Raw genomic sequence first — 22,904 nt, forward strand, 5'->3', positions numbered from 1 at the left:
AACTCTACAAATCCTATGAATAATGATGCCGCCTCCTCCCAATAACCCTCACATGTTTCTAGGTAGGAACTTGCTGGCAGCCTTGTCACTCCCCTGCATTTCTTGCATTTCCTTTGCTTTTTGTGTCTCTAGAGGCAATTGTGGGGATGGTTTGGCAAGAGCTGGTCAGAAATCCAAGCAAATGTTGTTGAGACCCCTGGTCCTGGGATGGGAAGGTCTGGTTCTAATGGCTCAGACAGGTCATCGGTGGTGCAGATCTCTGTTGGGAGGTCGTGCTTTGCCTCTGAGGGCACTCCAGGTCTGTGTCGCGTATTCCACGTGGCGCTTTCAGCAAAACACTAAGAGTTCCAGGTTTTTCCAGTGCAGTCTTTTTTTAATGTGAGCTATATACAGGCATTTACAAAAGAAACAGTCCATACAGAGTACTTACAAACGAATACTCTCCACCACAGCACCACCACACTACAGCACAACCACCACACCCACTGTTAAACAGGCTTTCCTTTTAAAACAGGTGATAGCCAATCACTAATCACACTCCTGCTGAGTCACTCTGACCCAGCAGAGTATTGCATCATCCTGTTGAAGCCTGCAGACTTATCCAGTATCCTGCGAATCCCAACAGTCTGGGCAGAGCTGAACCTGGATGCAGAAATCAAGAAAACCTTTTTCACTGCACCACAAATCCTGGAGGCTGTGCTATGGCCACTGATACTGTGGCACTGTGATCAGCTGTCCCCTCTCTTCATACTTAAGAGGCAAACTGCTCAGACCCAAGAGCAAGCTCCGTGATTGGGGACAGCAATGCGGCCTTAGGGTCAGCTGACAGAATGCTCAGGCAGGACGGTACTGCACCCTAGATGGCACCATGGAAGCAAAGCACAAGCGCTAGGGCTGGAGAACCCTGTAGGCATTGGACTACAACTCTCATCACCCTTGACCTCTGGCCATGCTGGCTGGGGCTGATAGGAGCTGGAGTACCTCCAGCAGTACTCGGAGGGACTGCATGTTACCACTCCGGCCCTGTGCTCAGTGGGTCAGGAGATAACTCTGGTGCATGGAAGCCACTATTAAGAGACCCTGCCTGGTACATTGAGTGGGACTCACCTCCAAACCAAAAGGGGAATTTGTGAAGTAAGAGATTAAGTAAACGGACAGCCTTTGAAACTTATTGTCTTCTCTAAAGACAATGGAAGCTAGCGTGGTGTAGTGGTTAAGAGTGGTGGACTCGTAATCTGGTGAACCAGGTTCGCTTCCTTGCTCCTCCACATGCAGCTGCTGGGTGACCTTGGGCCAGTCACACTTCTCTGAAGTCTCTCAGCCCCACTCACCTCACAGAGTGTTTGTTGTGGGGGAGGAAGGGAAAGGAGATTGTTAACCGCTTTGAGACTCCTTAAGGGGAGTGAAAGGCGGGATATCAAGTCCAAACCCTTCTTCATCATCTTCTTCTAAAAAGAGTAGCCAAGCTAGAAGAAAATGCCTTCACCCCAGTATGGCTCCCCTTTATCACATACTCAGCCCAACAAGACAATGACAAAAATCCACCAACAACATAGAAATCAGTATGGCTAACCTGATCCAAAACACCCACCCACCCAACTCACACATGAAAACAAATATCACCACAGCCTATCACAAATGAACAACCACACAAAACCCCACATATAAATAGAAACATCGCCACCAGACCCCACCCCCACCCCCTTTCCCCCCCTCCACCTCTTTCCCCCTTTTCTTCCTAATGTCTCAACAAATGAAACTGATCTGTAAAAAATGTTATTTGAAAAAAAAGAGAGAGACATTGCACACACTTTTGTAAAACAATAAAATGTTTAATAAAAAAGAGAGAAGCCAAGCTTCACAAATAATTCACTCCCATTAAATTACAAGGCTTCTATATGCAAACATCTAAAAAAAACAACAACAAAAATACACACATGGTCAGTTTCCTTTCCCCATAATACCAAATCTATTATTATGATTACAGCTATTATATTTATTTTTTATACCCCCAGAGCTGTTTACAAATCAAATAAGGACAGCTGTATCAAATTTGCCCCAGAAGGCCAATCCTGAGGGCAGAGCTGTCTTCTGGGGCAACAGTCCAGATGAGAGTTGGCAACCCCATTCCAAAAAACAGGCAAAAGGTTATGACTGGAGTGTTTCAAGCATCAAGACGTGGGTCTGGTCTCTGCTAGGAGATCAACACAACAAACTTTGTCGTATAGGCTCTGGAGAAGCACAGCCTAGAGTGAGGGTGGCGGGGCCGCTGTTGGCAGAGGCAAGTCCACAGTTGGGGTTTCGGCAGCACCTTGGCCAGGGCTGGGCTTGCGGAGTTCCAGTTTCTCAATGAGCTGGTTGTAAAGCTCCTTCAAGGCTTCTCCACTCTGCCCGACAAAAACACAAGTTTTACAAAGGTGAAGAAACCTCAAAACCTGAAGCTGTTAAATCACACTTTAACTCTAGCTGCTACTAGCATTTCTTTTCACTATTTCTTGTAGGCTGTCTGTTTAAACACATATACACACACACTTTCAAAGGTGTGTTTATCCATCAGCTGTGTTTAGTTCTTGAGCTGTGGGCCCGTGCAAAATAATGAATAAAGGAAATGGCACCAGTGAAGGCGGACCTGGAAATGGAGGAGAGAATGGTACGTCTGACAGTCAACGAAACTCTCCTTCGAGAGTGGGGGAACCTATGGATCGGGGGCACTGAATGAATGCAAATTTCACCTTTGTACATGAGGCTATTTTCTCTGCATCTCTTCCCCGCTCCTCTGTATCCTCCATTAAGGCAGGTGGCCTTGAATTTAGGTTTTGAACTCTATGGCCTGAAAGACTGCACCATTCCCTTACTCTCAAGTATATGTGGTATGGATTGCATCATGTCCTTAGTGGTACAGCATCTGCTTCATGCAGAAGTTCCTAGGTTCAATCCCTGGCATCTCCAGGTAGGGCTGGGAAAGACTCCCTGTCTGGAACCCTGGGGAACCACCGTCAGTCCGGGAAGACAATACTGAGCTAGATCTGACACAGAAGAGTGACAGAGACAGGAAGGTCCACTGGCGATAAATGCAGGCCACAATGCAAAGTTTGAGCTTGCCAATCAGGTAAGCCTGAAGTGGTACCTCCTGGATTCAGAACCCACCTCCCACCAGTCTCAGATTCTTCCAAGGTAACAGCTCCCTCTACACCAAAGTTCTCACCCCTTTCGGGACAAGTGAGCAGTGTGGTTGGTGATAGTTGTGAGGCCCATATAGAAAGACCTGAAACACCACATTATATCCCAGGGTGGGGTCTGAGGTTCCCCACCAGAAGTATCTGTGTCCATGTGTACAAATCCAGATATGGCTTCCAGTTCAAAGCATAGCATGCCTTCCAAGAAAATCATTCAGGGCAAAACAAATGACTGTGGTACTTGTGTTCACTCCATCTCTCCCACCCACCACTTTACCTGCTTGGGAGGCTCCAGTGCCTTCTGCAGGGACTCCAACTTGGCAGGTGCCACCTTGTGGTGGAGGTGAAGCAGGAGCCTCAGCACGTGTCTGTGTACATTCTCCTTCCTGTTAAGTAGCAGAAGAGATGAAAAGCCTAGAGCTGAAGGACTCTTGGCTGGGGGTTGGGCAGTCCACTCCCCATCTGTTCCCTCTAGGTACATTGCTGTAGTGGGGAGCAGGTAGCCCTTATTGTGGAGGTCAAACCCCAAACCCTCTAAAATGGCTTGCAGAAAAAAATATCGAACATTCTTAAGAAAATACTAATAAAACTGAACTTTTTTAAAAAAGGTAGATAACTTTTATGAAAAAATAGATATAACCTCAGTTTTAAAAAACCACAAAAACCATCCAAATGAAACAGCATAATCAGGTAGGCTTGCCTAAATAAACAAACAAAAGCTTTTAGCGGGCATTACAAACAGTAGATTGAATACAGCCCAGTTCGTTGACAGCACCAGCCTAACAGGAAGGCCACTCTCTGACTGAGAGCCATGTGAGGCTGTTTCAGAAAAGGACAGTACCTCAAGCAGGTGGGGAGGAAGAAGTCATCAAAAAGGCTAGTGCAGAACTCCTCTTGAACGAACTCATCACTGAGGAGGGTGAGGTTGCTGGTGAACAGGTGCAGGAAGATGTCACCGAAGGCCAGATCATTGAATGTCTCCCCTGCAGGACCAAAGCAGCAACAGAGAATCCCCAGGTGATCCAGAGAGGCAATCCTTTTTACCAGGCACATTTCTATCCCACCTTTCTCCCAGGCAGCTCAGGGAAGGGCCAAAGCATCCACCTTGCACACAGAAGGACCAAGGCGGGATCCCTCTCTTTATGTGTGACATGGTCTAAGCTGTACTGAGCCGTATGCAACCAACTCTGAGACTGCATGCTAGCTCTCTTGTATCTGGTTGTTCTGGGTTACAGCCAAAATCTAATCCTACTCAGAACAGACACACTGAACTTAATGGATGTGACTAACTCAGGCCCATTCACCGGGGTGGGGAGTGGGGTGTCTACTCCAAGTAAAACTGAGTTGGCAATATCGCTCAGCTCTGCAAGCAACTGTTGGCAGTGTTCGGCTGCCAACAGAACACTAAAATACAATAACCTATTAAACATTAAAAGCTTCCCTAAACAGGGCTGCCGTTAGATGTCTTCTAAAAGTTTGGCACTTGGCACTGGACCGAAGTGTCCGGGCAGAACGGCCAATCCTTTGGAAGGGCAACTTACCAAGGGCGGGGAGCATCCGGAGAAGAGCATTCTTGTTCCTCTGCTTAGTGATGTGAAGCACGTAGTAGAGCCCAATCTCGCAGGCGATCCGGTGCTCTTGCAGAAATCTAGGGTGCAAAAGAGTTTTAAGCTGCCGTTCACCACTATTTCCAGGAATGAACAGAGTGAATTGAATTCAAATTTTCATTGCTCTGGCTACAAACATCTTTGGAGTTTAAGAGAGAACTGGTGGTGTCCCATGCTGGTCCTACTCAGCGTAGATGCCCTTGAAAACAATGGGGAAGATTAACTCAGATGCAAGCCAGAGATTCCAAGGCCAGCCAACTGCAGGAAGCACTGGCTGCACATACATGTTAGATTCATAGAATCATATAATTGCAGAGTTGGATTGCTGGAATCACAGTGGAAAAATCCCTAACAGATGGCCAGCCAACATCTAGTTAAAAATCTCCAGTGAATGAGTCCAGCACTAGAGGCCACAGCTTCCTCAAATGTGGAGCCATCCCTGGAGGTGGGATGGAGCCTAAAGCTCTCTTCTGGATAGAGCCACAGGAAACACATTACTTCAACCCGTTATGGTCTTTTCCCTCCATAGCTCTCCACTTTCTCTAGCCACAGAGTTAGTTCCCTTCCTTATGGGTCTTTTCGGACACACCTCCACTGTTTTGCTCGCAAGGAGGACTTAAATGGCAAAACGCTTCAGTGTTTGATATGACTCACTTGGGAAATAAATCTGGGATTGTGGTGGGGTAAGTTGCTGGGCCCTTGTCTTCCAAAGGCAGCTTCTGGTCAACGGTGAACGTGTGGTCATCCACCACGAAAGACATCAACAGTGGTAGGAACCTGGTAATCAAGTCTACTTCCTGAGGAGCAGAGAAGGAAAGTGAGGGTCAATGGACAGAAAATGGAAGGCAGGGACGGGAGGAACCTGTGGGTTTCCAGATACTGTGGGACTCTTAACTCTCATCAGTCAGCATGGCTTATGGTCCAGGATGATGGAAGTTGTAGTTCAGCATCTGGGTCACATGTTCCCAACCCCTGCCCTACAGCCTGAAAACAGATGACCTTCCAAACCAATGGAGAAGCAACAGGCCCTGTAAAGCAGATTTGCTAAGTCTGGGCTGCCACTCTGAGCAACTTTTCTCATTTAGAAGCCATGCAGAAGTGTCATGTGGGGAACGGCTGTGGCTCAGTGGCAGAGCACCTGCTTTGAATGCAGAAGGTCCCAGGTTCAACCCCTGGCATCTCCATGTAGGAGTATCCCTCATCTTAAACCCTGGAGAACCACTGCCAGTCAGTACAGACAAAACTGAGCTAAATGGGCCACTTCCTCTGCTCCTATGTAGATTCTCTCTTCTCCCTCCTGATTTCCCTTGCTACCTGCCCTGTCTCTCCAATCTAGTGCTGTACCTCCAGCTTGTACACAACCACATCTCCTGTCTCTGGCCTACACAATCATTACTGATGTCCAGCCCAGACCTGGGAGAAGCACTCGCAGCCATACGTGTCTGGAGTGGTCCAGCTCTTCTACAGCCTGACACTCTAAGCGAGAATTAGATCTTAGGCATCACAGGCAGCTCAAAGTGATGCACACGGGCACTCTTACCATTCTGGGTTCCTTAAAGATCTGACTGTCAATCATGTCCCAAGCTCCCTGTCCCAGTGTCAACATCCTCAGGAGAAGCAGAAGATCAGGGCTTTCCTGAAAATTCAAGAAAAGCAAAGTAACTCATCATCACCTGTCAGGGGCTCAGGAGCAGAGGCACAGGGGAGAGAGGAAATGGAGAGCGAAGGGGAAGAATCGGAGGGCAGCTTAGGGGAGTATGACAGTGGCCCGAGAGATTCCATGAGCTTCTCCAGCGAATCAGAAGATTCCCAGAAGGGGGCGCCGATGGCCAGGGCAAGGGGGGTCCCAGGGGGGACGCACCAGAAGCAAGGGGCCAGCGGGGACTCCCAAAGCAGCAGCGGGAGATCAGGGCCAGCTCCCCCACCAGAGCGCAGTGGGGGGGGGGAAGAGTCCCATGCATCAGGGCCAGCGTCTCCTCCAGCAGGGAGAGAAGATGAGTCAGGGCTGACCACGCCTCTGTTGGAGAGTGAGGGAACGGAAGGGAGGTCAGGCCCAGCTAGCCCCCCCGAAGGGGGAAGCAGTGACAGGAGCAGTGTAACGGTCAGGAGGAAGGTTGCCGGCTGGGCGCGGGCGCCAAGTTCAAATGTACAGGCACGCGGCACAGCAGAAAACCCGGATTGGGAACCAGGTCCTAAAGCCCGCCGGAGGCAGGGGGAAGACTCAGGGGACTCAGCGTCAGAAGAGTCCAGAAAGGACAAGATCCCAGCGGACAGGCGGACCCAGAGGAGGAAAGAGCAGAGGAAGAGGTGGAGCAGGGCTAGAGTCTTAAACTGGTGCCTGGGGGGAGGAGATTCAGACGGAGCTTCAGCGGTCTAGAGTTCAAGACGTAGACTGCACGCCGCGGCTTTGAAATCAAAACTGGACTTTAATAAAGACTTTTGTATATAACAAGAACTGGCGTTGGTCCTTTGTGAGCTGGGAGCTAGGGCAGCTCTGACATCACCTTTTTCAAATCCTGAATAACTTTTAGAGTCCTGCAGGATATCAGATCAAAGGCCTTCTTGTTGGAAGGGAAGAGCATCTTTCACGCACGTAAAGGTCCCAGGCTCAATCTAAAGCACCTTCAGGTAGGGCTGGAAATGTCCTCAGCCTGAAATCCTGGAGAGCAGCTATATGTTCCCATATAGTCCAGCATCCTGTATCACACAGTGGTCAATCAGGCCAGATCCCCATTCTGACTACAGACTGCTATACAAGTCTTTTGCACATTTCTCTTGGCAACTGGGGGAGATGGAATGGTACACTCTAGTGGGATGTGTAGGTTGTGTGGAGCTGTATCCTGGGGCCTTCAGTTGCTAACTCTATCTGGGAGACCATCAATGTCTCACTCACCCTGGGTAACATATCCTGCCCAATCAGTTCTTGCAGGTGGCGGATGGTGCTCAGAGCCAAGGTGTTGATGGCAAATGGATCACACAGTATCATGGATAAATCCCTGTTGGGGTAAGGTGGACAGAAGGTAACAGAACATCAAACACGTAGGCCCACAACTGAAATAGGTTTGCTCACACAAAATTATTCTGGCTCCTTTTGAAAGCCAGAAAGCCTGTCAAATAATAATGATATTATTGTAGCCATCTACATATGTAGCCTTTGAAAATACGGAGGAAGATCTCTCTGTAAATGTGAATGTTACCAGGCGTACCTTCCATTTAATTAAACAGGTATGGCAACTGGGAGTTCTCAGACTCTTAGCTAAAAGGACACTTTTTAATCACATGTAAATGAGCTTTCTAAAAAGAGATGCTCTGCTGGCTTCTCAGCCTACTTATGGGCAATCAATGATCTTCGGCTAAAGGCCTACAGGTTAGATTGCTGCAATGCGTTATACGTAGGGCTGCCTCTGAAGACAGTTCAGAAACTTCAGGTAGCGCAGAATTCAGCAACCAAGTTGCATACCAGAGCAAGATGGTTTGAGGATATTACACAGATCCGGGTCCGACTGCACTGGCTACCAATTAGTTTCCGGGCCCAATTCAAAGTGTTGGTTTTGACCTAAAAAGCCTTAAATGGCACAGGACTGCAATACTTCAAGGACCACCTCTTCCCATATGAACCTACCCAGACCCTGAGATCATCTTCTGAGGCCCTCCTTCATGTGCCTCCTCCTCAAGAGGTCCGGAGGGTGGCAACACAAGAACGGGCCTTCTCTGTAGTGGCTCCCCATCTGTGGAATGCTCTACCCAGGGAAGTTTGCCTGGCGCCTTCATTATACACCTTTAGGCACCAGACCTTTGGTTGATCTGATTGACATCCTATGCCCTTTTAAAACGTGGGGTTTTCCCCCCGGGTATTATTGGGTTGTTGTTTTTGATTATATATTTTGTGGCTTTATATTATGATTTTGTTCTGTGAATCACCCTGAGACCTTTGGGTATTGGGAGGCACCGTATTTTTCGCCCTATAGGACGGACCTTTTCCCGTCCAAAAATGAAGGGGAAATGTGTGTGCGTCCTATGGGCCGAATGCAGGCTTTCGCTGAAGCCTGGAGAGCGAGAGGGGTCGGTGCGCACCAACCCCTCTCACTCTCCAGGCTTCAGGAAGCTATCTGCAAGCCTTGGGAGCCCATGGGAGTTCCCGCTGGGCTCCCTAGGCTTGCGGATAGCAGCCTGCACCCCGAATCCTGGGGCGCACTGAGCAGCACGCCCCGGGCTTCGGGCAGATATCCGAAAGCCTGGAGAGCCCTCGGGAGTTCCCACCGGGCTCCCTAGGCTTGCGAAGCCTGTTCTGGGGGCTGGGGTAGGGGGAAGCTCTGGCTCCCCCCGCCCCAGCCCCACGCCTGGGAGGGAAATAATTTTTTTTTCTTTATTCCCCCCTTTATTCCCCCCCACACAAGGTGCGCCCTATAGGGCGAAAAACACGGTATATAAATTCAATAAATACAGCTCAAACACAACTCCTCTCTAACAGTGGTGGCCTTAAAGATGTGGTAGGACTCCTACTTCCATCAGCCTCAGCCAGCATGGCCAGTGGGCAGGGATGATGGGAGCTGTATTATGTATTATTTGTTCAATTTATGTACCACCCTTTATCCGAAGATCCCGGGGTAACATACAACATTAAAAACATAATTACACAGAATAATAATACACAGAGAAGGGCCTTGGAAGACAAGTGTGGGGTCTGAGTCAGTTTGTAGGGGGAGAGGAGGTCCTTAAGGTATTGAGATCCTGAGCCTGGAATTGGACCTGGAAACTAATTGGCAGCCAGTGCAATCAGGCCAGGATGGGTATTATAAGCTCAACTCATTTAGCCCAGGTGAGCAACTTGGCTATCAAATTTTGCACCTCCTTATTCTGGCCTTTGACACACGAGATGTGTTTTTTTTCCAGCCCCCCCCCCCCCCAATATTCCTGTGGCTGTAGTCTGTTATAACCATTTTTAATTCTGAATTTTAAATTGTTGTAACCTGACCTGGGATTTGTTGGTGAAGGGCAGACAGTACATTAGTAATAGTCCAGGAATATCTGAAGGAGTCACAAGTTCCCCTTTCCAAAAACACGTTACTACCAAAACAGGTGGTGGAACATTGTGCCTTCTCCCCTCAGGAATATTTCCACTCCTACAACAACCCTTTTCAAAATATTAATTCCTTTAACACCCAGTCTCAGATTCGTGTGGGTAACTCAAAACCTGGTGAACCCACACTATGAAATCTGTTGGTGCTAATTAAAAGCGTTTTCCTCACTCTCTATGAAAATGGGGTGACACTCTGTACAGCGAAAGAAGCAAGGCTGGACCACCTGATTTGCAACGACTTACCCCAGGACTTGCTCTTGCCCTTTCTTCACTCCGTCGAGGAAGCCTTGCAGCTCTCTGGCCCTCTTGTTGTCCACAAACCTCTCTCTAATGCAGGCATCCAGGCACCAGGTGAACTGCCAAAGAAGCAAAAGGTTCAGCACACTCTGTGAGGACACCCACCCTTAGAGAACACACAAGTTAATTTCCTTTCCTAAGGAACAGACAAGAAACCACTGCAGCAAGGTTGTGGAACAGGGGGTGGTGCCAACATGTGGTGCCATTGAGCATGGTGGCCTTCTCAAGATGCCCACAAGGCCTCTGAAATTTTCTCTTTCTCCAAACTGTGCATTTTAAAAAACAACCATCTACTTCCAATACATTGCCTCTTACTTAATAATAATAATACATTTTTATTTATACCCCACCCTTCCTGGTTCAAAAACCGGGCTCAGGGTGGCTAACAACAAATTTAAAACACTTAATTATAAAAGCAGTATAAAATACAGTATAAAAACATGAACAATAAAATTCAAAAATCAATTTAGGGGAAATAAGCATTAGATAACCCCCAGGGCTAGCTGGCTGAATTGGTCCTACTTGGGCCAACGAGGAGACCAGGGGAGAATTAGCTGCGGAATCTCAGAGCAGGTCACTTGTCTTTTCTCTGAACTGAAAAAGCCCCAAATTTATTTATTTATTGTTTATAAAAGTATTTATGCACTCTTCCATTAAAAAATATCAACATGGTTTTCAACAGTAACACATAGAATCATATAAATCGTGGGAAATCAGACATCAATTAACATTGCCTCCTTGGGGAATTGCTCCACCCTTCTGAAAAGACAAGGAGGTGTTAAGAGGTCTTGTTTCTAACTGGGGGCACCCCCCACAACTGCACGCATCCGAGTCCTTGCACCCATACCTTATGACAGGGGTCAACCGAGCAGATCTCGCTGATATCTAGGTCATGCAGGGACATCAAGAGCTCTGCCCGCAATGTGCAGTAATGGACATTGCGTGTCCGCAGGAACAAGGTCCGCAGGAACTGCAGCACCATGTCGTAGAGTTTCACGTTCTTCCCAATCATTTGGGTGAGCTTCTGGACTACCTTCAATCCCAAAGACAGAAAAGAAACATGAGGCTGGAGCATCACCCAAACGTTCTAATGGGGAACACCGGGGCTTAAAATCAGGGCAGCAATGTTGAGTCATTTAGGTTCTCTCTCAGTAGGGAATTTGAACCCAGGTCTCTCCCCAATCCTTGTCTAGTGCTCTAATCATCTATATCACACTTTTTGAGATTTGGCCCCCACATCACTCTGCAAGCTTCAGAGCAGAGCACAAATTAGTCATTTAATTTTTAACAGGCCATCCTTCTAATCTAACTCAATAACATCACAGCAGCATATATAACCTTCCCTCACTGTATTTTATCCTCACAACAACCCTAAGAGGGAGGGTAGCCTAAGTGAGATAGGAACTGGCTGAGAGTCACTCAGGGAGTCTTGAGGTTGAAGGGATTGATATTTGATCTTTCAAATCTTGAGTCTGATACTAGGGCTCACCAGTTATTACAGGGCTGGGGAACACCCAGGGCCAAATGCAGCTCTAAGCTCTATCTGGTCCTCAGGACTCTCTCCAGGCCACACAGATACCAGCCATGCCCCTCTCCCCAGACCACACCCTTCAACTGGCCCTGCTTTGCACCCTTGAGCGCTTATACTTGACTGGAATGCGTCTCTGAACTCCGATATAGCCTTCTGCTTGCACGGATGGAGGACAGAGCTGGGGTGTGAATGTGTGAACAGAAACAAACCTACTGTGCAAAGGTAAAATTCATTGCTCCACCCACTTTTGCCTCCTACCCTGCCGACCACTAGCAAGTGGCCCCCAGAAGGCTACCTACAAGAGAATTTGGCCCATGAGCTGAAAAAGGTTCCCCACCCCCGATTTATTAAAAGAACCCAGTTTCCCACGCCCAGCCTCAATGCTCAAACCAATGCGCTGGGTGCTTGGACTTCACCTCGCCTTGGCGCCTCATTTTGGGAGTAGGGCTGAAGAAGTTGTGCAAGACAGAGAGGTCACAGCTGAACAAGGCATTCTCCTTCTCCAGGATGTACTGCTTCAGCAGAGGAGACACCTCGTCACCAAACAGGGCCTGGTTATCCTGCCAAATCTGACGCTTCACCTCCACGGCACATGCTTTGTACAGGTCCTTGTCAGCCATCACCAACTTCAGCTTCTTGTCTGGCACCTGTGGCCAGACACACAGTTAGGAGAGAATTTCAGTGAGAGTTAATCATAAGGTTGGTCCCTTCATGAGACCCTGGTAACAGCATCCTTTGCATTTAAGAGCTGGCATTTTTATCATAATGCGCTTTCAACACCCCAAATTAGTTATTACTATTACTTAAGGAAATTTGTTGGCTGACTTTCAGGAAAGAAAGCAGTTCTCCCCAATTCCTTTTGCTCCACCTCGATCACTGAGATCTTCTGATGGAGTTTGTGGAGACTGACCCATCTCTGGAACGTAATCAAGCTGAGTAGGTCCAGTAACTCAAAGAACAAACTTCTTTGCCCTTTTAAACAACCCAGTAGTAAAATCAGCAGAAACTAGGCCCCTGACAACCTTCGAAAACTTCCTCCTAACAACAAAGGGACATGGTAAAGGGATGGTATCCGCAATATACAAAATACTACAAAATCCCACCAACTCCCTAGACACAATCAAAAAACAATGAGAGGATGACATAGGGTACGAGATTAACCCAACCCAATGGACCAGAATGTGGTCTAAACCCCCCTTTAAATCCATATCAACAAAAAGAAAAGAACTCACTCTGAAAATCACCTACAGATGGTACCTAACATGAAGAAAACTAGCGCTAATACGCCCAGGAACCTCACCAAAATGCTGGAGAGGGTGCACCTTTACAGGCACATATCTCCACATGTGGTGGGTGGGAGTGTCCCAAAATCCAACTATTCTGGACAACAGTCATATGAGAAATATGTAAAATAACCAAGCAAGTATTAGAAATCACCCCAGAAATGGCCCTACTAAACATCTTCCAAGACAATAATGCCCACAAGAACTCATAACCCACCTACTCTCAGCAGCTAGAAACATCATAACCAGACACTGGAGAGACCTGTCAGGAATAAGCATGGACCAATGGTACCAAATAGTATGGGAAACAGCCTTACTAGAAAAATTAACCAATAAACTGAAACTGACACGGGGACAAATAGAAGTAGATGCCTTCACCCCGGTATGGCTCCCCTTTATCACATACACAGCCCAACAAGACAATGATGAAAATCCATACAAATCAATATGGCTAACCTGATCCAAAACACCCACCCACCCTACTCACACATGAAAACAAAGACCACCACAGCCAACCACAAATGAACAGCCACACCCTAGGCCAACCCCAACCTCTCTCACCACCAAATGAACACAAATGAACGGCAGAGAACCCGCACAAGCAACGCTGACACAAAACCCCACATATATTAAGTAAAATAGAAACATCACCACTTGACCCCACCCCCACTCATCTTTCCCCCCCTCCACCTCTTTCCCCCTACTCTTCCTAACGTCTCAACAAATGAAACTGATTTGTAAAAAAAAAATATGCGTTATGTGGGGAAAAAATACGAGAGAGACATTGCATATACCTTTGTAAATCAAGAAAATCTTCAATAAAAATACATTAAAAAAGAACAAACTTCTTTATAAAAATATTTTAAAGTTCTATTAAAGGAAATTTACAGGGTTAAAAAAAGATTTATGGTAACAGCACAAAGTAAAGTAACTTGGAAGCTTAAAAAACACCAGAGCTTTCTTATCTGGCTAACAACTGAACAAACACTTACGCAGCTACGCAGAGTATCAGTTTTCAATTCAGCAGCATAACTACAGCACGAGAAGGAAGATAACCCGTCAGATTTAAGCAAAACTGGCCCCAATCCCATGACTTGATGTAACCAATCATGATGCTCAAGTGATGGTACCTTCAAGACAGTGAACTCCCACCCCTCCTTATCTTGAGGGAGGAACCACCTGCTTCCCACCAATTTTAATTCTCTGGCCTTGGAAGATTATTAAGGGGCACCTGTGCCTGGCAAAAACTGGTCTTTGTAATACACACAAGTTTTTACTGTTAACGTTACTGACTTTTTATTGTAGCTACTGCTGTCTTTTTTTATGGGATGCAATGCCTTATTATATTTTCTATGAAAGAAACTTCTTGGCTGCCTTTCAAGACATCCCAGATATATTTGCAAAGCAGATGCTCAAGAAGAGTCACAGCACAATGGTAGAGCATCTGCTTTGTACACATAAGGTCCCAGGTTCAATCCCCAGAATCTTCAAGAAGGCCTGGGAAAGACTCTGTCCTGAAATCCTGGAGAACTGTTGCCAGTCAGCATAAACAATACTAAGTTAGATGGACTAATTCAACCAGACTCATTATAAGGAAGCTTCTTATGTTTCTGACCCTGAGCTACAATCCATCCCCATGAGAATACAGAATCTTAGTCCCAATACCAATTTCTAGGCATAGGCAGCCTTCCCCAAAATCAGGCAATGCCAAAGATTGAATGCTAGTGATTCAGTGTACCTTGGGCAGGTGTTTCATGACACACATCACCACAGGTTGGATTGATGGGGCCTTGACCAAGGGAAAGCTCTTCTCCAGGAGGTCTTCCAGCTTCTTGTATCTGGAGTGTGGGACAAGAGAGGCATGCAGAACATGTTTAAAGTTAAGGGACCCCTGACCATTAGGTCTAGTCATGGACGACTCTGGGGTTGCGGCGCTCATCTCACTTTATTGGCCAAGGGAGCCAGCGTGCAGCTTCCAGGTCATGTGGCCAGCATGACAAAGCCACTTCTGGTGAACCAGAGCAGCGCATGGAAACACCGTTTACCTTCCCGCTGGAGCGGTACCTATTTATCTACTTGCACTTTGACGTGCTTTCGAACTGCAAGGTTGGCAGGAGCAGGGACTGAGCAACAGGAGCTCACCCCATCGCGGGGATTCGAACTGCCGACCTTCTGATCGGCAAGTCCTAGGCTCTGTGGTTTAACCCACAGTGCCACATGTTTAGCGCTACTACAAAAAGAACAGGAAGATGTCCTTCCCCACAGAAGTATTCCAAACATACCTTTCATCAACCTTTCCTTCAGAGGCGATGGCTGAGACCCTCTCCAGTAGCTTCTCCCTCAGCTCGTCAAACACAGACTGGTGGAACTCAAGCCTGGGGGTGCCGTGGAGGTCCAGGAATGGCAGGGCGGACTGAAGAGTGGGTAGGAGGATGCCATTTTCTGTCTGTCAATGTCATACACAAACTGTGTCAAGGTAGCATGCTTCAGATCTCATATCTCTAAAGCAAAGGGTGAGGATCTCTATCTGGCCCTTAGAATTCCTGGGTCCTGATGGCAAAGGGTATCTGACAATGCCTCTTACTTGCCTACATATTGGAGAGGGACGTTCAAATGTGTGCAGAAACTAGTCTACTGTACAAAGGTAATTTTTACAATTTTTGTTCCACTCAGTTTTGCATCTGGCCCTGCCCACCACTGGCATGTGGCCGCCAGAAGTTTGACCAGAAAGGAAAGCAGCCCTTGGATTGACAAAGTTTCCCACGCCTGTTCGAAAGAGACTTAATTGTCAAGAAGAAGAGTTTGGATTTGATATCCTGCCTTTCACTCCCTTTAAGGAGTCTCAAAGCGGCTAACATTCTCCTTTCCCTTCCTCCCCCACAACAAATACTCTGTGAGGTGAGGAGGGCTGAGAGACTTCAAAGAAGTGTGCAAGGTCACCCAGCAGCTGCATGTGGAGGAGTGGAGATGCGAACCTGGTCCGCCAGATTATGAGTCTATCGCTCTTAACCACTAGTAGGACCTATTCCTAGGTAAGTGTGCCTAGAATTGCACCCCAAAGCAATTTTTGCATACTGGGTGTTTGTTTGTTTTGTTTTGTATGCGGTTTGCATTTAAAAACAACAACAACCGGGCATGGCCATACGGCCGTTTCCTACGCGAGAGCGTGATTGCACTCTGCACATGCTCCGAGAGGCACCTTCCTTTCTTTTTTATACGAGGCTTGCGCGGGAACACAAAGATGCAACCACACCATCTCTAGCCGGTGCCTCAAAGGCTAAGCCTCCAGGGCCACGGGAGGGACGGAGGGAGGCCCACGCACCTGGAACTGCTCGATGGCCTTCAGAGGCTCCGTGCAGTTGGTCAGCGTCTCTTTCAAGTCTTCCCCGTTAGCCACTCCGAGGTCCTGCAGCCCGGCAAACATGGCGCAGCACCCTCCTCTTTGAATGGGGTCCGCCCGCCCCCTTATGCCTGGGTCTCACATCGCAACCGGCCCCCCAGAGCGCCGCGGAGCACTCCCGTAAGGCGTCCTCCCGCAAACCGCTCCTGTAGCACAAAGGGTTCCGCTCTGGGCGCAGGCTGAAGGTAGGTCTCTCCACGCATCCCTCCAAACTTTGCGAAGGGGACTGCGGCAAGGTCTTGAGAGGGGCTCGCTCTTATAACCACCACAACGGTACCGGTGCTTTTCACTGCCAGTAATTGTCCCGTGGCTCCTTCTGTATATGCTGCCCATCTAACCCAAGTTCTCTGGAATGGTTCCAGAAACAAACACAATTCGGAATAAAACCTTGAAAAGACAACCTTCGTCTGATCTCAAACGCGCAGCCTTATTAATGTGGATTTTCTTTTTTCTTTTTTTTATATAATTTTTTATTAATTTTTCTTTTACAAATTAATCAACACAATCTTGTTCTCATATTTCCAATTTTTGAACTTCCACCAGCTCCTCCACCAATCATCCATATTTTCTATTCATTACGCATTTTTCATGACTTGCATTGCCAGTTAATAGTAACTTATCACTTATGTTTTTTTTTCTTTTACAATACATCTTTAACAATCACAAAGCCTCTTTGAAACCGACTAACGTTGTCTGTACATCACATTATTAATGTGGATTTTCATGAGCCGCCAAAAGAGTAGGATGACGGTGTTTTGTTGGCGTGAGATACACACGTTTCCTGTGGCTGGTGGGTGCATCAGAAATAGAGCCTTAAAATACAACCGTCATCTTTTTTCAAACACGCAGCCTTAATGTAGATTTTCATGAGGTGCCTCAGAAGTAGGATGGCAATGAATAGTTCCCTTGGTTAGAGCGTGGTGCTGATAATGCCGAGGTTGCAGGTTCGAGCCCTGTGGGGGACAGCTGCCTTTTCCTGCATTGCAGGGGGGGTTGGACTAGATGATCCTCAGGATCCCTTCCAACTCTACAGTTCTATGATGAATGTTTCATATGTGTGTTTTTCTGTGAGACACACACACGTCTTGTGGCTGGTGTGTGGAATGGCAGTGGTGGTGGTGAGGCAAGTAATGAATTGTAGGTGGTGCTATGTATGATTTTGTTAATGGTATAATCTAGTTATATTTTTTTAATGTGTTGCAAGTTGCTTGGAGACTTTTGAGTAACAAGGGAAAGAACTAACAAGCAACAATGAAAGTAAGTTACGTAAATGTTTACGTCTTGCATATATAGGAAGTCTGGCAATGTGTTTGCATTATTTATTTATCCTACAAAACTTATACATTTCTTGACTGTAGTAAACCCCCAAAGTGGTTTACAACAAGAAACATATAAATTATTTAAAATATTAATATTAAATATCATTTAATATTTTAAATATTAACATTAAAATACAAAACAAGAGCAGAAAACACGTGAATGTTTTTGCCTGGTGTATAAAAATATGCAGTGAAGGTGCCAGGCAACCCTCACTGGGGAGAGAATTCCATAAATGGAGAGCTACTGCAGAAAAGGCCCATTCTCATATTGCCACCCTCCGGACTTCTTCTGGGGAGGGCACACAAGTTGGGGCCTCAGATGGCGATCAAATAACAGTTAAACTAATTATTTGAAACTTACAATGCTTGATATGGAAACAATCTTTTAATAAAAAATAAAATTAAAAACAATGGAAGGAGGGACGGATTTCAGAAGGGATTTGAATATAGCAGATTGTCAGATGTCACTATGCTACACAGCAAAAGCAATCTCCCTCACACCATTTCCAGGCATTCTCAATACAGTCAGGGCTTTTTTTCAGCCGGAACGCGCTCAGTTCCAGCACCTCTTAGGTGGGTGCCATTGCTATTCTAAGAGAAGGTAGGAGGCGTTCATAGTGAGTTCTGGCACCTCATTTTCTAGAAAAATAGCACTGAATACAGTATTGTTCTATTTTGAGTTGCTATTGGTGTCGATATTTTTAATGTAATTTTTGTGGGTTTGCCACCATGCTGAGCAATCCTAGCCAGACAGGCATATCTCCTGTGTCAGTTAAGCAGTATCCTAATTGCTCCTAGCTAGGGCAACATAGATATTTCTTAATCACAGAATCGTAGAGTTGGAAGGGACCATAAGGGTCATCGAGTCCAACCCGCTGCATTGCAGGAATTTTTTGCCCAACATGGGGTTAGAACCCACGACTCTGAGATTAAGAGTCTCATATTCTACCAACTGAGCTATGCAGATATATCCCTTTGCACCCTTCCACTGACTTCTATGTGATGCCTTGTGGACTGTGTTCACATCCTATGCATATGGCACCCACCTAGCCCCTCTAGCCGCTCTGAGCCCGGCCTTGGCTGGGGTGGGCGGGGTATAAATAAAAATTATTATTATTATTATTATTATTATTATTATTATTATTATTATTATTATTATTAGAAATCTTGGGAACTGTAATTTGTGCTTCACAGAGCTACCGTTCCCAGTACCTTTAACAAAACTACAGTTCCCAGAATTCTTTGAGGGGGAATATACAGTGTGCACACTTTTGGAGGACCACTGAATAAAGAGAGCTAGGATGAAGCATTACAGTGGTACCTCAGGTTACATACGCTTCAGGTTACATACACTTCAGGTTACAGACTAACCCAGAAATAGTGCTTCAGGTTAAGAACTTTGCTTCAAGATGAGAACAGAAATCGTGCTCCGGCAGCGCGGTGGCAGCAGGAGGCCCCATTAGCTAAAGTGGTGCTTCAGGTTAAGAACAGTTTCAGGTTAAGAACGGACCTCCGGAACGAATTAAGTTCTTAACCTGAGGTACCACTGTAGAAGTAAGTGAGCTCAACGGGACTTAAAGGTAAAGGGACCCCGTAGGAATCTTGGGAACTGTAATTTGTGCTTCACAGAGCCACCATTCCCAGTACCTTTAAGAAAACCACAGTTCCCAGAATTCTTTGAGGGGGAATGTACAGTGTGTACACTTTTGGAGGACCACTGAATAAAGAGAGCTAGGATGAAGCATTACTTTTTCCATTGGGATAGTCACTCCATCCCCTCAGTCATTTTGAATGTATTCGGATAAAGAACCATCAGAAGGGAGAGTACCAGAGGCCTTAAAGTCACCCATCAGCAGTCAACTCTAAAGCACAATCTGAGCAGCTACACAGATCCCCTGCTCACTGCCTTGCCAACTGTCTATTTTTACTTTCATTATAGTCATTATCATTTCTTTTTTTAAAAAAAGAAAAAAAGGTGCCAGTACTCACAATGAAATTGTTACATTAAGTGCCACACTTTTAACATTTGGGGCAGGGGAGAAGGATGCCAGTACAGAGTACTCTTGAGTAAAAGGTAAAGGGACCCCTGACCATTAGGTCCAGTCACAGACAACTCTGGAGTTGCGATGCTCGCTTTATTGGTTGAGGGAGCCAGCCCAACTAAGCTGCATCTGGCTAACCAGAGCAGCGCATGGAAACACCGTTTACCTTCCTGCTGGAGCGGTACCTATTTATCTACTTGCACTTGACGTGCTTTTGAACTGCTAGGTTGGCAGGAGCAGGGACCGAACAACGGGAGCTCACCCCGTTGCGGGGATTCGAACTGCCAACCTTCTGATTGGCAAGCCCTAGGCTCTGTGGTTTAGACTACAGCGCCACCTGTGGTACTCTTGAGTACCCCGAGGGGGAAAAGCACTACTCAATATTTCTAAATTTGCACCTTATTTACACATAATTTAGCACATGCAGACTTTATGCAAATCTCTCTTTTTGGGGGTGTCTAAGCAGCCACCCTTCATGCACTCCTCTATTCTACCAAGGCCCCTTTTAGGCTCTGTAGAATCACCAGTGCACAACATCACGTCTGACCATTGGCCTAGAACAAAGTGGAGCACGCCAGGCATCTGGGATGACACTGAGGACAAAGCACATTTCAGGCACAATGAGGTGGGGAGAGTGGTTTTCCTCGTGACACAGAGGGGCTGGGGAAGGGAAGGCCTTTAGAAATATTAATACTCCTTCTTTCAAAGTCTGTTTAACAAGTGATTTATGCCTAGTGAGATTACCTTCGTTGTAACTAGTCTTCAGTGCTTTATCTTCCTTCCTTCGTGTCTGTGTGCAAATTAGGAGCACTAATAAATATTTCATGGCAAAATTCACAAATTAGGAGACTTGGATACAATAGATTGCTGTGCCTCTCCTCTCTCCCCCTGCCCCACTTTTTTTCTTTCGACCCAGAGGGCAGGCGTGTTGGATTGATGAGCCCTTCCACTGAACCAGACGGCTGCTCGGCTCATTTGGAAATGGGGGGAGGGGGGCAGTCCAGACAACACAGTATCACTCCCTGCCTCTCCTTTGGTGTTTTATGCAGCTCTTTTGCTCTTCTTTGGAAGTGTTATGAAATGGCATTGCCTTGTGTAATTCAACCAGTAAGAATCGGTGGTCTGTTGTTCTGTATTATTCACATGACACCTTTGATTCAATAGACACACAGGTAAAGGTGCCACAGCTGACCTGGAGTCTCCAGGTTTGCCTGCCTCCCTCCAGGTGGCAGGTGGACGGCTGCAAATTACTGCATAGACCCTGCTGGAGGGAGGTTTGCTCCTTCCCATCTCCCAGTTAACCTCATTTGTTAGTCTTTGTGTTTTCGTGTGTGCAAATAGCATGCCCTCAGTGACTGTTGTTAATACTTAATGTGCCATGCTGAACGACATCACCGGTGGCTGCTCCATGAAATCACCAGGGGTCGCCCCAAGACGTTGCTTTGGTGGTGGTGATGGTGGGACAACCACATTGAGCCCCCCCTACAATCAATTGGTCGATACATTTTATGAAATAAATATAATCACTGGGGCCAGCCCTCCACCTCAAGTCTGACCCCTGAAATCTCAGGCTCTGGAATGCACCTTTCCTGGCAATCTTACACACAGGTGGTGGGTGGGTGGGCATGGTGGGCCAAATGTGGTCCTCCAGGTCTACCTGGCCATCAAGACCACCCCAGGACATGTCCCTTGCTGCTCCTGTTCTGTGCCCCCTGCACCATGATTTTAACTGGCAATGGGAAGCAAACAAAACCTGATATTGCAAGCCTCACTCCCCCCACTTATGGCTCCCAGCAACAGGCATTCAGAGACATACTGCCTTCAACAGTATAGGCAGAGCATAGCCATTTTGGCTAGTAGCAACTGATAGCCTTATTCTCCATGAATTTGTCTAATCCTGGTACAGTGATATGGCACATTTTCCTCTAAGCAGCAAATTGCAGTTGCTGGGGGGGGGGGGGAGTGTTGTTTCAATAAGGAACGTAGTATGAAAGGGAAAGGGTAGACATCCTCACTCATGTTGCTTTGATTATAATCTAGTTAGTGGTTACTTTGGGGCCACTATTCTTTTTTCCCCTGAAAGAGTCTTATCACAACCCTCCTACATCACATCTGCTTTCACCATCATGTGCAACATTCAAATACGCCTCATACTATTATTACATTCACTCCCTTAAGGCGCAGGCCCTCTATCTCCTTTAATGAATTATTTTTTGTGTGTGAAGGTCATGGGGAAGAAGTGAATGACCAACACTTCCAAGTACAGTGGTACCTCAACTTAATTCGTTCTGGTGGTCCGTTCTTCACCTGAAACTGTTCTTAACCTGAGGTACCTCTTTAGCTAATGGGGCCTCCTCCTGCTGCTGTGCTGCTGGAGCACGATTTCTGTTCTCATCCTGAAGCAAAGTTCTTAACCCGAGGTACTATTTCTGGGTTAGCGGAGTCTGTAACCTGAAGCATCTGTAACCTGAAGCATCTGTAACCCGAGGTACCACTGTATACTGCCTACTTTCTTCTCCACTGAACCCCTTCCCACTAATATTGTATAGCCCCATCTTCCCTTGGGCCTCATTTGCTGGTGACATTTTTTTAATTTCTGAACAGTTGAGATGTCATTTAACATTTTGTAACACCTCAGCAACTCAGCCAGGTAGATAGTGCTGGGAAAGAACTCTGCTAGAAACCTTGGAAAGCTGATGCCCGTCAAGAATAGACAACACTGGACTAGATGGAGAGAAAAGTGTGACATGATGCAAGGCAGCTTCATATGACTTCTCTTAAAAACTGTATTTTACCTCTCTCTGTTTCCTCCATATGCCAAGATTTGGTGGGGTGACAAAAATAAATATTTCCCTGCACGCTGTATATGTGTCCTGCACTTTAATCCAGTCCTTCATCCACCTGTGGCTTGTGCTAACACAGTGGCAGCAGTGTCCCCGTTTGACAAGTGTAACAAGTCTGTCCTGTTAACACTCCCTGTCACTTGTAATCCCATTGCAAATGTGTCCCAGGTCAAGTTTCTTACATTGAGGAGTGTCACTTAAAGGTTAGGGCACAGAGCAGGGAGTAAGAACCTTTTGTGGCCTGGGGCCACACTCCCTTCTGAGCAACCTCTTTGGGGCCACATGACAGTAGTGGGTGGGACCAGATGCAAAAGTAGGTGGAACAA

General features: G+C 46.6%; 1 protein-coding gene across 2 annotated transcripts; it reads right to left on the reverse strand.

Annotated features, from left to right (window-relative positions):
* Positions 1 to 1,811: 1,811 nt before the first annotated feature.
* Positions 1,812 to 16,500, reverse strand: NELFB (negative elongation factor complex member B). Of its 2 annotated transcripts, XM_083721799.1 has the most exons (13): positions 16,297 to 16,500; positions 15,257 to 15,420; positions 14,713 to 14,812; positions 12,108 to 12,338; positions 11,008 to 11,193; positions 10,107 to 10,219; positions 7,677 to 7,779; positions 6,324 to 6,419; positions 5,438 to 5,580; positions 4,718 to 4,824; positions 4,018 to 4,159; positions 3,454 to 3,562; positions 1,812 to 2,387 (listed from the first exon to the last, which is right to left on the reverse strand). In XM_083721799.1, the coding sequence occupies exons 1-13, from the start codon at positions 16,396 to 16,398 to the stop codon at positions 2,247 to 2,249; spliced, it is 1,737 nt and encodes a 578-aa protein (XP_083577925.1). In that variant the 5' UTR covers positions 16,399 to 16,500; the 3' UTR covers positions 1,812 to 2,246. The 2 variants fall into 2 exon arrangements, with proteins under 2 accessions (XP_083577925.1, XP_083577926.1); XM_083721800.1 differs by lacking the exons at positions 14,713 to 14,812; positions 15,257 to 15,420; positions 16,297 to 16,500 and adding an exon at positions 13,967 to 14,696.
* Positions 16,501 to 22,904: the final 6,404 nt, after the last annotated feature.

The sequence above is a fragment of the Podarcis gaigeae genome, assembly GCF_964106915.1.
Source record: "Podarcis gaigeae genome assembly, chromosome: Z".
NCBI lineage: Eukaryota > Metazoa > Chordata > Lepidosauria > Squamata > Lacertidae > Podarcis > Podarcis gaigeae.

What these genes read in the sequence shown, in the direction of transcription:
- NELFB (XM_083721799.1), bottom strand. Translation starts at nt 16,398, where the DNA reads ATGTTTGCCGGGCTGCAGGACCTCGGAGTGGCTAACGGGGAAGACTTG. An exon ending in GAAGGAAAGGTTGATGAAAG is followed by an intron (nt 14,813 to 15,256) that starts GTATGTTTGGAA and finishes CCCACACTCCAG; the next exon opens with ATACAAGAAGCTGGAAGACC. An exon ending in TTCCTCCCCACCTGCTTGAG is followed by an intron (nt 3,563 to 4,017) that starts GTACTGTCCTTT and finishes GCTACTTAACAG; the next exon opens with GAAGGAGAATGTACACAGAC.